Here is a 13805-nt window from a genome sequence, read left to right as displayed (position 1 = left end):
TGGTCCGCAAATAATAACATATTGGAGGTCCCGGGTCTTAAGGAGATTAGACTGGTCGACCAGGGCCAAGGCATTTTCGGCTGTGGCCCCAGCCTGGTGGAACATGCTGTCACAAGAGACCAGGGCCCTGCAGGATTTGACATCTTTCCATAGGGCCTGCAAGACGGAGCTGTTCTGCCAGGCCTTTGGTCGGGGTGCAGTCTCCCCCTCTTCTCCTTATAAGAACTTGCATGAAAGTGCCCCCCCAATTTTTCTCACAGGCTCATATAACCTCTGGTTGTGAACGGATCCGGCTGTCTTCTAGCCATTCCCAAAAGTGCTGCTGACTGGGTCCTCCAAGAATTAGATGAGCACATGGCTTGTGCCAGTAATAACCCATAAACATGACATGCAGATAGAAGTAATGAGAAAAAGTACCCCACCCCCCAAATCCAATAAAATCCAAGGTTGGATTACTGCAATGTGCTTTACATGAGGCTTCTCTTGTACTTAGTCCTGAAACTGCAGCTGGTGCAGAACACCATTGATTCCATGACCTCTGCTAAGGTAGTTGCATTCATTGCCAATAGGCAGTGAGTTCCACAGATCCCAGAGATGTGCTTAGTGTGTCCTAGAAACCAGGCCTTTCGTATTGTAGCTTCAGCCCTCTAGAATCAGTTACCAGCTTAAATTAGACAAGTACCTACTGGTTTGTTTGTGACCCAATCATTTTATGGGATGTCAGTTGCACAATTCTATAAATCATTTTATTGCTCTTAACTTTATAATTCATTCTACTGTACAGCACTTTGGTAACGTTGGGTGGCGAAGCAGTTTATAAACCTGCATTAAACAGACACAAACACACACAGGGATGAAAGTGTCATCCATTAATTGTGTGTTTGAGAAGGGCGGTGTTAACTTACAGAGGCAACCATCACTTACACAAACAAACAAAACCTAAACTGAACAATTTAGAGTCCATGCTGCACTTCTTCCCAGATAAACATTCGATGATGCTCAGACCAGGTGCTTCTCAGCAAGTGATCAAAGCCCCTCCACTGGATCTTAGACTCGGAATCAAGGTTCCACTTTATCCACCGATTTGACCTTGATAGCAGCGAGCTGAGCACTTGCGCCTGCCCGCAGCTTCCACTGGTACCGAAAGAGCCTCCGCTCGCATTCCTTCTGCCCCCACAGGCGGGCCAGCATCACAGCATTTTGGCCATCATTGTCTTCATCGCTAACCTTGGCCCCGTAGCTAAGAAGCAGGTCGATGCAGTCGCAGTGGCCCGAGGTGACGGCAACGTGGAGGGCTGTTCTACCCAGCGGCGTTTTATATGCCAAATCAGCACCTGGAGAGGGGGAAGCACACAAAACAAGGGATCTAAGAGACCAGAGTTTAACATATCGAAAAACTTTTGTAAGACAATACAGTACAGTCATACTTCAGGTTACAGATGCTTCAGGTTGTGTTTCTTTAGCTTGCAGACCGTCAAAACCTGGAAGTATCAGAACGGATTACTTCCTGGTTTCGGCGGTCGCGCATGCGCAGAAGCACTAAATTGCGCTTTGCACATGCGCATAAGTGCTGAATTGCAACCCACGCATGTGCAGATGCGCAGGTTGCGGACGCTGCAAGTTGCAAACGTGCATCCCACATGGATCACGTTCACAACCCAAGCATCCACTGTAAACTCTTTAACCCTCTAATGCAGTGGTCTTCAACCAGTGTGCCCTGGCACCCTGGGGTGCCTTGAATGATAGTCAGGGGTGCCGCGGGCAACACTGGCCTCTGTCCCTCTTCCCTCCCCTCCCTCCTCTGATGCCCTCTTGCATCTCTGCCTCCCAAAGGCTTGTGTGGCTTGGTTGCAGCAGCCCCAGCTATGAGCTCCCCAGGCAAATGGCGCCTCTGGGGCTGGCCAGGGGGTGCTGGTTGCCAGGAGCTGAGGCGGCCTCAGAGTAAACAAGCAAGTGGGTGAGGGAGCCCAGTCAGACAGTCCACTTGCCTTGCTGTTGGGAACAGATGGAAAAGTGGGAGGCCGGGCAGGGAGACAGGCACATATCTGTCAACCGTCCCTTATTTGGCGGGAAACTCCCTTATCCCAGTGCCGTGTCCCGCTACTATCCCTTACTGATGATGTCCCTTAAATTTCCCGGGTTTCATGCTCGCCCGGCTCAGGAGGGAAGCAGCGGCTCGGGGTCCTCTGCCGTGAGAGAGAGAGCGCGCTGGAGCCGTCGTCCTGGCACGAGGAGTTCCATTGGCCCTTCCCCGCCCAAGAAAGGGGGGGGAGGGAGAGAGACTCTCGCCCACGCAGCCCGCAAGTCCGGAGGCAGCAGTGGTGGTGGCAGCTGAGGAGGCGGCCTGAGGGAGGAGGAAGAGGAGGGGATGGGGAGGGACGCAAAAGGGCGGTGCTTCAGCGGGTGCCACGGCGTCACAACCGCTTTATGCAGGATTAACAGCATCTGCCAATCCTACCAATGTATGTTTGCTTTACAACAGCAAAATCCCTTATTTTGGCTGCTTATCCCTTATTTTCGAGGCTGCTGGTCCCTTATTTTCAAATCTGTAAGTTGACAGCTATGGACAGGCATCGTACTGGCCTTGATTGTGCTTGCTGTGTGCAAGGCCTGCCTGGGAGCTGCATGCCCGGTACCAAAGGGGAGCGGCTGGGGAAACCCAGCCAGATGTGCGGGGTATAAATAAATTGTTGTTGTTGTTGTTCTGCCATGCAGGCCTGGCAGTGCCCACTGCTGCCATTGCTGCCTCCCAAGTAGTGTAAGGTGCAGGCTTCACATTCCCCTCAGCTTCAGGATCTGTCCTTCCAGTGAGCACTCAGGGCTGATTTCCTTCAGAATGCATAGGTTTGATCTTCTTGCAATCCATGGGACTCAAGAGCCAGTGTGGTGTAGTGGTTAAGAGCGGTAGTCTCGTAATCTGGAGAACCGGGTTCGCGTCTCCGCTCCTCCACATGCAGCTGCTGGGTGACCTTGGGCCAGTCACACTTCTTTGAAGTCTCTCAGCCCCACTCACCTCACAGAGTGTTTGTTGTGGGGGAGGAAGGGAAAGGAGAATGTTAGCCGCTTTGAGACTCCTTAAAGGGAGTGAAAGGCGGAATATCAAATCCAAACTCCTCTTCTTCTTCTTCTTCTTCTTCTTCTTCTTCTTCTTCTTCTTCTTCTTCTTCTTGAGTCTCCTCCAGCACCATAATTCAAAAGCATCAATTCTTCGACGATCAGCCTTCTTTATGGTCCAGCTCTTACTTCCATACATCACTACTGGGAAAACCATAGCTTTTACTATACGGACCTTTGTTGGCAAGGTGATGTCTCTGTTTTTTAGATGCTGTCTAGGTTTGTCATTGCCTATCTCCCAAGAAGCAGGCATCTTTTAATTTCGTGACTGCTGTCACCATCTGCAGTCATCATGGAGCCCAAGAAAGCAAAATATCTCACTGCCTCCATTTCTTCCCCTTCTATTTGCCAGGAGGTGATGGGACCAGTGGCCATGGTCTTAGTTTTTTTTATGTTGCACTTCAGACCATATTTTGCACTCTCCTCTTTCACCCTCATTAAAAGGTTCTTTAATTCCTCCTCACTTTCTGCCATCAAGGTTGTGTCATCTGCATATCTGAGGTTGTTGATATTTCTTCCGGCAATCTTAATTCCTGCTCGGGATTCATCCAGCCCAGCCTTTTGCATGATGACTTCTGCATATAAGTTAAATAAGCAGGGGGACAATACACAGCCTTGTCGTACTCCTTTCCCAATTTTGAACCAATCAGTTGTTCCATATCCAGTTCTAACTGTAGCTTCTTGTCCCACATAGAGATTTCTCAGGAGACAGATGAGGTGATCAGGCACTCCCATTTCTTTAAGAACTTGCCATAGTTTGCCGTGGTCGACACAGTCAAAGGCTTTTGCATAGTCAATGAAGCAGAAGTAGATGTCTTTCTGGAGCTCTCTAGCTTTCTCCATAATCCAGCACATGTTTGCAATTTGGTCTCTGGTTCCTCTGCCCCTTTGAAATCCAGCTTGCACTTCTGAGAGTTCTCAGTCCACATACTGCTTAAGCCTGCCTTGTAGAATTTTAACCATAACCTTGCTAGTGTGTGAAATGACTGCAATTGTGTGATAGTTGGAGCATTCTTTTGTGGGAAAGCCATGTGTTATATGACGACCAGCTCACCATATCATTTTAGGCAAATTAACCTATTGGACTAATGCTCTGTGATCAAATTGTATGTAATAGTTTTCTTCTGACCACTAAGGATGACCAGCTGGGCTGAAACACATCTGGTCTTGGACAAATTTTGGTTATATTGGTCATATAATGGTTTTGATCAAGTTTCAGCTCAACAGACAAGTCCATTTGTTATTATACTATCTTTGTAATTTTATCCATTTTGACCCTGGTTTTTACGTTGGACTGAAACTGTGCTTCACTTTCTTACAATGTTTGGAAGCAATTGACTTATTTATTCCTAACCACCTTAAACTTTGAGACTTGCAATATTGAAAACATCAGCCTTAGACAGCTACAAGGGCCCCTTCAGAATATAAGGATGCTACCATTTTGCATCAGGAAATCCACTGCATCCAAACGACCCCTGCGCGCATTGATAAATAAAGCCACAAAGGTTCGGTGTGCTAACCATTCGTTCCTCTCTGCTGGTCCCAGGGATGTGGAATAGGCCGTGGCAAATGTGGAAGACATTGAACCTCCTGCAACAACAATCTGGCAATGGAAGACACAAAACAAGTATTGACTCATTATTTAAACAGGCTTGGAGGAAACCTATTGCACGCTGTGAGCGAATCCCAAGCTGTTGGAAAGGCAGTAGAAGATGGGCAACATTTCCCCTGTTTATCCAGTCAGCGGGTTTGCGGCATCGCCTTCCGTTTGGCTTCTGGACTTCTCTGCCAGACTCGTCATTATGTGAGGGTTGAATCATTGTGGGAAGGGCAATGCAGAAAATAAGCCAATATGCTGGAAATGTTAGGGTTGCCGTACGTCCCCTTTTCCCAGGACACATCCTTTCTCTCATGGGTATGTAAAATGAGAGTCATCATAGCGATCCATAGTTCAAAGTAGAAGCTTGCAAATGTGTCCTCTTTTTTCGCTCTTCAGAATATGGCAACCCTAATATCCTTCCCAAATGCATGCAGATTAGCAGACAAAGGCTGTTCAATGCAGGCTTCCTCAACCTCAGTCCTCCAGATGTTTTGAGACTACAATTCCCAGCATCCCTGACCACTGGTCCTGCTAGCTAGGGATCATGGGAGTTGTAGGCCAAAAACATCTGGAGGGCCGTTAACCAGTGCCAATTTTAACTTCACGCAATAAGCAAAATGGTGACCCTGAAGATTCTCTCTCTTATGCATCTAATAATAATAATGCCTTTATTGTCATTGTACAACCTGTGGAAAAAGAGTGAGTAAAGGAAGTTATAGAAATGCCGCTACCCTTTAAGGAAAGGAATCAACCTAGTGCTGCCTGATACAAACAAGCACCAAGGTAGTATCTTTAGATTATGTGGCCGCTTTTAATATCTCAAGGTGCCAGAAGTATTAAGCTCCCTCTGTTTCTGCTAAGCACCTTGTGATTTTGAGAACTTGTGCTGTATTCAAGGTGTACTTTGGTACTGGGCAGAGGATGTATGTCAAAAATGCACACATATCCTCTGACTTTTTATGACACGGTAAAACATTTGCGCAAAAAGAGAATCTGAGAATGAAACAACAGCAGTGTGCGACATGGGGACAACATTAACATTCCCTCTCCTACTATGGAAACATTGATTTCCTCAGCATAAAGGCACGCTCACAAATCACTCGCTGCAGTTTCTGTAGAAGGAATCCCCCCCCCCCCCTTTAGAAAAGAAAACCAACCTTTTTGTTGTTTCCTGTCACAGCTGCAGTCACCAATTGCCCCCAGGAGTCTTCTGGCCAAATTCGCATGGTGATGGTTCCTCCAGGAATAATGTCATTATGCTTGAACATAGAGTGGTCACTGAGATCCACTGCGGGAGGAGATAATTCAAAAAACTTCAGAAGGTTGCAAGGCAAAAGATGATGATAGAGATGTGGAAAGGAGGGTTGAAAGACCAAGATCAATTATTTGGGGGGGGGGGGGAGGGAGCAAACATCAGTCCACTTGAAGGTCTCAGGGTGACTTGAAAGGCACTGACATTTACTGGTAACAGCTGCATTTTAGGGCGTGAATTTCTGGTTTCTCCCTAGTCCCTACCCTTAACACACAAGAATAATTTCCTGTAATATGCACAGGGATCACCTGTTCCTCCACAAAGCAGCCATTTACAAGCCAGCCCTGAATTTTGAGCCATCTATACACAGCCCAGGGTAATCTGGGTATCTCGTAGAAAGGCAATTAATTGTCATCATCGTGTTTTGTTTTGTTTTAATCAAAACATTGAAGCAACCAAGAAGAGAAAACAAAGAAGGCTGTCGCCAGTGTGGTGCACTTATGTGCCAGACGTGGATCTGAGAGACCAGGGTTCAAATCATAGAATTGTAGGGTTGGAAAGGAACCTGAGAGTCCAAACCCCTTGCAATGCAGAAATATGCAACTGTCCCATACAGGGATTCAACCGGCAACCTTGGCATTATCATCAGCACATCAGCTCTAACCAACTGTCATGCAACTAATTGAGGGGTGTTGGGCCAGTCATTGCCTATAGGTCTACCTTATCTCACAGGATTGGTTTTGTATGGGTAAAGTGCGGGGGCAGGGATAGCGGGAACAATGTACACCATCATGGGTTTATTGGCGGAAAGGTTATAATTTATTTTTAAAATGGATTTTTAAAGCTAGTATTCTGGCCAAACTTTAAAGCAGTTCACGACAAGAGTCTCTGCAGAAACAGCCAAACCTTTTTGATTGTTCTAGATTCTGATCGCATTCTTTCAACGCTGTCTTCAAACCCATATGGTCTAGGATTTGTGATGATTGCTTAATGGCAGCAGAGATGACCAGCATGAAAATTCTGTCTCTTGCACCATAATCTCCTTTTTCTCATGATCATTTGTTTCTTGGTCAAATAATGACTTGCTTAGTAAACTAACCCACCCATGTGCAGTTAAGCTATCTCAAAATGATAGATTTAGGGAGGTAGAACTGCAAATGTTGTATTGGATCAACTGCAAAACAAATTGGATCAACTGCTAAACAGTTTACAAATTCACGTAACGTATTTTATAACAATTATTAAAAGCAAACAGCTAATGATGACTCCTAAAGCAACTAAACATAAAAAATTTCATTTATGACAACCAATATTTCTGTATGAAAAAGACTATGCTGCTTCTCAGCTCCATTTGCCAAACATTACGGAACAATATAGTGTGACAGAATTGCCACCTGCAAGATGAAAAGAAGCTAGAAACCGACACCAAAGGTTATTAATTCAGGTTCCTTGAGGCTGAAAAAATACACTTCAAAGTTTGTGGGCATTGCCTGCACAAATCTTAGAATCCAGAAAGGGGCAACTGAATAAAATTTTCAGTGATTAAGGATAGGGCCTCGGTATCTTTGCCCTTCTCAAAACTAGAAGAACCAGAATTATACAAAAGAGTAAAAAGTAGGGAATTGTGCTAAATGAAATAATGTATATTGGTATAATTAATACAATTCAGCTTTCGTTAGCACAGAATTTGGATTGCTTGTGTCCAGAATGACACTTTAATCATAGAATACAACAGCCCAGGCTGTATATGTGGCATATAAAATCATATAGTCATGAATGTTACAATACTTGAAACTGGCAATAAACAGGTAACCATCAATACAAAGTCACCCTTTTGGTAGACAGCTCTTGAAACTACAGTGGTACCTCGGGTTAAGTACTTAATTCATTCCGGAGGTCCATTCTTAACCTGAAACTGTTCTTAACCTGAAGCACCACTTTAGCTAATGGGGCCTCTTGCTGCTGCCGCGCTGCCGGAGCACAATTTCTGTTCTCATCCTGAAGCAAAGTTCTTAACCCGAGGTACTATTTCTGGGTTAGCGGAGTCTGTAACATGAAGCGTATGTAACCCGAGGTACCACTGTATCCAGTTTTGGATGCAGACTCCCAGCTTAGCTGGTCTAACTCTGAAAGGTTAATTCTTTTCCCGTAACACTTTTGCTGATTGTAGAAGGGGGACCTCACCTCTATCCAGGTAGTGGAGGCGTTGGAAATTCACAGGGATCCCGACTAAGAGCTCCAGGCGGTTCTTCAGATTTCTTATGGTTAAGTCGCGGTGACACTCGGGCACGGTATAGACCTCATCAGCCTCCACCAGATGCAACTTGATGTTAAAATATCGGATCACGGGAGCTTGAAAGTCCCCTGGACGTAATGACCTATGCCGTGAGAAGATGCCGCCGCGAGAAGCCCCCAGTGAGGAAATGCTCACTGTCTTTTTTTTCTTGTCCGGCATTCTTTGAACCACTCATCAGATTGTTGCTAGCTGAACCTCTAGGACATCAAAGCAATGATGTCATGACACAGGACAATGCACGGCTGGCAGATCATCAGCCAATGTGATGTCATTTTGCAGCTAGGACACACCTTTGACAACTTGCAATTGGAACTCCCAGCAGATAACAGACACTTAAATCTCCTTTCCTTCACTATGTATCCCCCACAGCTGGGAAACATAAGATATTAGGTGTCAGGGACCATGCTGAGGAGGTCTGCAAAGATGAGGAATGGCAGGAGTAGCCCCCTCCCTTGGATCAGGATCCTGAATCTTCCCAGGAGCAGTGGGACAGTATAGATTTGGAACAGTGGTTCGCAGAGGGACACAGTTCAGAAGACAAAAGTTGGGAAGAACTGGGTGGTGGAAAGCTAGGAGAACTGAGAGAAAGAGAGTTAACAGACTCTCTCTCGCTGGAGAGCCTACATCTGCCCAGCCCAAGGTCACGATGAGCAAATAAGGCGGCAGAACAGACAGCAAAGTGGTTGCGAGATCAGGTTGCAAGACGAGGAAGTGACGAGGGTGACTGGGGGGGAAGTAGGTGTAAACCTTAATTAGGAGCACCTTTACTCCGAGAATGGACTCTCTGTTCTTTTGCTGTCATCGTTAAAATCTCTTCAAATGGTAAGAGACTATTTTTGCTTTGTTCTGCTTATCCACGGCCAAAGGGAGGGAGGAAGACGTTTCCCCGAAGCCTGACATTATGGGGTGCCTGAGATATTTTGAAGGTAGCCCTATTAAATTGCTTAGAAGGGTTCGCTATGATATGGTGCAAGTCAAGTCAACAAAAGAAAGAGAAGTTTGGGAAAACAGTCATTGGATTTATTGAGATAAATATGAATAAAAAGTTACATAGATTCTATGTTTTGACAAAATCAGCGGCACTTCCAGAGTGTCTCCATCTATTCTGGGTCCTAAACATCACCTTTTACAGACATACAACTGCCACTTGGGCAGGATTCCAGGAGGCGCCAAATTTATAACCACATACAGCAGATAACAGCAGGTTTGATTTCGAGGCAAAATGGCTAGCGTGCTTTGGATTACAATATTTCAGTATTGCACCACTTATATTTTTCGCATCCCTTATCTAAAAGCAAAATCCTTGCAACTTTTGTGTGAGAGGGATGGCAACTTTTGCTCCTGGTGAGGTCCACCAAATTTCTTTTTTACATAATTTAAAACAGAGTGAATGAATATGTTACTCCACAGCATATGTCCATCTGCCCAGAGAGTGATCTATAAGGTGCTGTCATCATGCACAAATTACATTGGGGAGCAAGTCAAGAACCGTTGCTGCCCCCTTTTCAGTCATTTCAGTTGTTTATGCAGAAGCGACAAACAAGCCACTGTGAAATGAATGGAGGTTGTGACAGTGAAGTTCTTTGCTACTCTCACCTATTGCCGATAAGAAATGGAATGCAAAACACACAAAATCAGAAGGGGGGGAGGGTTTCAATGTTGGAAAGGTGAGGTGAGAGAGGGAAAAGTCAAAAATAACTGCCCAGAATTCTCTCTCCTCAAGTGCATGCAACTCTAGATTTTTAAACACCATTAAAAAAAAACAATTTAAGAACAAAAATCCCATTTTAAAAATGGTGAAAACTCCTGGATTTAGAAAAAAGGTGCTATTTTTTAATGAAAATTTTGATTTGTTGCTTCTGCAAAATTAAGTTTAACAGCCTACTCATGCATAAGTGAAACTAACTAAACAATACCTTCATGAAAACTACTCCAACTTTCTAAAGACACATGGATACTTAGGTTATTTAGTTAGGCTAGTGTAGCAAAGGGTACCTATCAATCTAAATCTAACAACATGGCAGCCCAAACTGGATTATTTTAATGTCCAAACAGCAGACCATATACAATTCTTTTCAAACATTTCTATATACACTTAAAAAAAGATGATCAGTGCTGAAAAAAATTTAACGACCTGTTATGGTCAACAAAACTAAAAACTGGTTAGAACAATTTTAGAAAAATCTGAACTGTTAAAAAATACTTGTATGTTAGCATTAGAAAAAGATATTAAAACTACAAAAAAAACTGACATTTTGCTGAAAAACTGCAGTCATAAAAATCATTTGCATTGAAGAGGCATTTTGTTTTAAACATATTAAAACATTTAAGTGTAGAACCACCTTGCAGAATTCACAGAGTTTAAACGTTTTGTACTGAAATAGCAAGGACACATTTCTAAAAGCATTTTAGGATCTTGCAAAGCAAAACGCTATTATAAACGTTAAACACTGTATTGCAATCTGCAGCACAATATTTCATAGTATTATGTCCAGAATTCAGTAGGCAATTGTGGCAAATTAAACCATAAAATAAACAAATTGAGAAACATATACCAGGAAGCAAGCTGACAGTTCTGACAGTACAACCACTTAATGAAGCAAAGTTATTTGAGAGACCACAGCTATGCCCTAGCTAGATACCAGACAAATGCTAAACGGAAAATATTTACTTGCTGCTAAATGTGATTTTGTCAGATACCTTTAAAAAGAGAGAGAGATTCAGTTATGCTTAGCCAAAGGTTACAGTGCTTCCTGTGAGGTTTTCTGCATTTAAATTCCAAACAGCACAATCTTATATCTTATCTACTTGGAAGTAATTATCACAAAGATCAGCGGGCCTTACTTCCAAGTTGCGTTTATGTATAATTGCGCTGTGAGGCTTGCATATTCAAGTAAAGAAAACTTGAAGAGGATACTATTTCATAAGATTCTACTGCAGAACTTTTCTACTTATGGTCAAATCATAAATAAATATTAAATTCCAGCAGCAATCACTCCCCTGAATAATCCCTGGTGAAGACCTATAACATCTACATAATTTGCTTCTGTACATACAGTATAATCTGGGTTTCTGGACTCCACAGTCCCTAGAGAAGTTGTTTATTATGTATTTAAAGATTACATTTTCATGGGTATCCAAAGATGGAAACTCATGAGAATGGGCCTACAGTTGGGAACACAATGTGAATCACCTTGTTGGTGTCATTAATTTTCCAGGACTCTTGCATATAGTATATGAACTATGCAATGTTCAGATTGCTCTGATCCCCCTCTGTTTTTCCTTTCCCATTTATATTTCCACTGATTTATATCCCTTCCAAGACAATGTCACTCAAATTAGAGTTTACAACCGTAAGCCAGAATTAGTGGGAAATCCAGAGAGGTCTGTGGGCACATGCAACATGATTCCACACGGAGACAGAGAGGTCTTGGGTTTCCCTTCTAGCAGTGGTCCCCCACAGCAAATGGAATGCTGCTCCTAATCTTCAGAACAATCTTTTTGAGAAGGATGCAGTTGGAAGGAGGTGGCTGAAAAGCCCCCACGTGGGAAGAGAAGGTCATGCACAGCTCTTTGGGCAGGGCACATTTTGTACCAAACTTTCCACCGATCTTTGGGGGGAGGGGGGGAAGCAACTCTCAAGACCCAAAGTAGAGAAACCCAGATTCCCAGATCTCTGACCTTGCACTCATAAACAAGCAAAAGCTTTTGTGTGGTTCTCCAGACTTTTGAACAAATTCCAATCATAGCCCAGGATTGAAGGCCCAGCAGCCTATATCCGCAAGCCTCAAACCACTTACTTTGGAGTAGGCCCAACAAATATACAAGAACTACATCAGAGTTAGTTGTTTGAGAACTGCAGCTTATATTAATGTAACAGATTTATCAGAAAAAGATTGAGAGATAACTGCAAGAAGAAAAGCTACCACTATGAAATGAATCTCTCTCTCTCTCTCTCTCTCTCTCTCTCTCTCTCTCTCTCACACACACACACACACACACACACACAGAGTGACATACTCACAAACACAGAAGAACCAAAAAATGCTACAATTCACAAAAGTGAAGCCCTCTGTTGTTTTTAAAAAATGTCACTTCCACCCAGGGGGAATGAAAATTTACTTTTGCTGTGCTGTTTGTTTTTTTAAAAAATGGCTTACAGATATGGATTCAAGTTTTCTGAACTCTTTGCCAACTTTCTGGATGAATTTATATAATAAAATGTGATGCCATTAGCAATGCAACAGTGAGTGTCCATTACAACAAAACGGGTGAAACTCCACATTTTCTATGTTCACTGACTATATAGCTCTGTGCACCACTCTGAATTGGAAGCCAAGTGATTAGCCTTCCCTTGTCTCTGAGTCACCATGTTCAAAAGGCATATTCCTGTTATCTGGGGTGACGATGAAGCAATGAACGTGTACAACTTCACACAAGCAATACATAAATACTTTCTGTAGAGAGGAGTGTCCCTGCCCACATCCTTGAAAGGCAAAAAACCAAAAGCTGAATGATTGGTGGGCATTCCATATCAGTATTGCCAGTCTGTAGATAAAAGGTCAATGTGTTCCTCATTTAAATGACGGTATTAAGAACAAGCCCTTTTCCCTTCGGTTACATTGGTTGCTTGATGCAGTCCTTCGTCCAGGTTCGTTGCCAAAGCAGCAACCTGTTAGCTGAGTCATCATTTTGTGGTCCACACAGACAAATGAAGTTAATTTTGCTTCTCAAGTGAAGTAATGTGCATATTATTGTGTTTTGGTTTGATGGTGGCAAAAAAGGAAACATCCTGGTCCCTGTCCGCCTGCAGAACTAGGACAGTCTCTTCAACGGCTTCAAGGTGAGGGTTGCCAACACTTCTAAAATATACTAGAATAGGGGAATGAAAGAGAACATTTTAGTCTGAACTACATTGTTTAGCACTTAGCTGTTCATTTATTATTTTTCCGAAATCTTTTAACACTCTCTCTTGTCCAGATGAGCCCACAAGGGATCTTACAGTAAATTAAGACAAATTATAAAAAACAAGAGCCAATAAAAAGTAGATACAAAAAATTAAAATTACTAACAGTGCCAACCATACTCAGAAGCAAGTCCCCTCAATTTCAATGGGACTTTCTTCCAGGTGAATGGGTATAAGATTGCAGCCTAAAACCATGTACAGCAAGGGAAAGAAACACAACAGTGACAAAAGTCTGGAGAAACAAATGAACAAATTACAGCTTGCTGAAAGGCCATTAAGGAAAAGGCCAAATGGGATCCACTCGGGAAACTGGACTAGACTAGAAGGATATTCAGTCTGATTTAGCAGGGTTCTCCTTATGATGGTATCTCAGTTTGCACTGGGTTTTCTGGGACATCAGAACCAGGAAGACACAAGTCTAACTGATGAATTCAGGGATCCAAGCTGTGAACCACAATAGGATGTATGTGTTTGGTGAGTAACAATATCTATAAAGGTCTTTGTTGAAAAAGAATGAACAACTGAAGTGCTCAAGTTTTTCAGATTACAATACAATTGTAATCCGAAACAAGTAGCA

At 43.3% G+C, this 13805-nt stretch overlaps 2 protein-coding genes and 1 long non-coding RNA gene across 4 annotated transcripts in view; 1 reads left to right on the top strand and 2 right to left on the bottom strand.

Moving 5' to 3' along the window:
* The window catches only part of LOC310680462, a 253575-nt gene that overhangs the window by 85981 nt on the left and 153789 nt on the right, over positions 1 to 13805 (top strand). The window lies entirely within an intron of this gene.
* On the bottom strand, positions 725 to 9066 carry ANKRD60 (ankyrin repeat domain 60). Its single transcript, XM_083447104.1, has 4 exons — positions 8151 to 9066; positions 5872 to 6002; positions 4552 to 4717; positions 725 to 1334 (listed from the first exon to the last, which is right to left on the bottom strand). The coding sequence occupies exons 1-4, from the start codon at positions 8419 to 8421 to the stop codon at positions 1060 to 1062; spliced, it is 843 nt and encodes a 280-aa protein (XP_083303230.1). The 5' UTR covers positions 8422 to 9066; the 3' UTR covers positions 725 to 1059.
* Positions 9261 to 13805, bottom strand: part of LOC310680304 (serine/threonine-protein phosphatase 4 regulatory subunit 1-like) — a 48293-nt gene continuing 43748 nt past the window's right edge. For both annotated transcript variants that reach the window (XM_083446822.1, XM_083446821.1), the window contains one exon: positions 9261 to 13134. In XM_083446822.1, coding sequence (XP_083302948.1) covers positions 12980 to 13134 — 155 coding nt within the window. In that variant the 3' untranslated portion in view covers positions 9261 to 12979. The remainder of the gene's footprint in view (positions 13135 to 13805) is intronic.

This window comes from Podarcis tiliguerta (genome assembly GCF_965153285.1).
Source record: "Podarcis tiliguerta genome assembly, chromosome: 6".
Taxonomy (NCBI): Eukaryota; Metazoa; Chordata; class Lepidosauria; order Squamata; family Lacertidae; genus Podarcis; species Podarcis tiliguerta.
The sequence above is the reverse complement of the archived record's forward strand: the minus strand, read 5'-3'. Positions and strand labels throughout refer to the sequence as shown.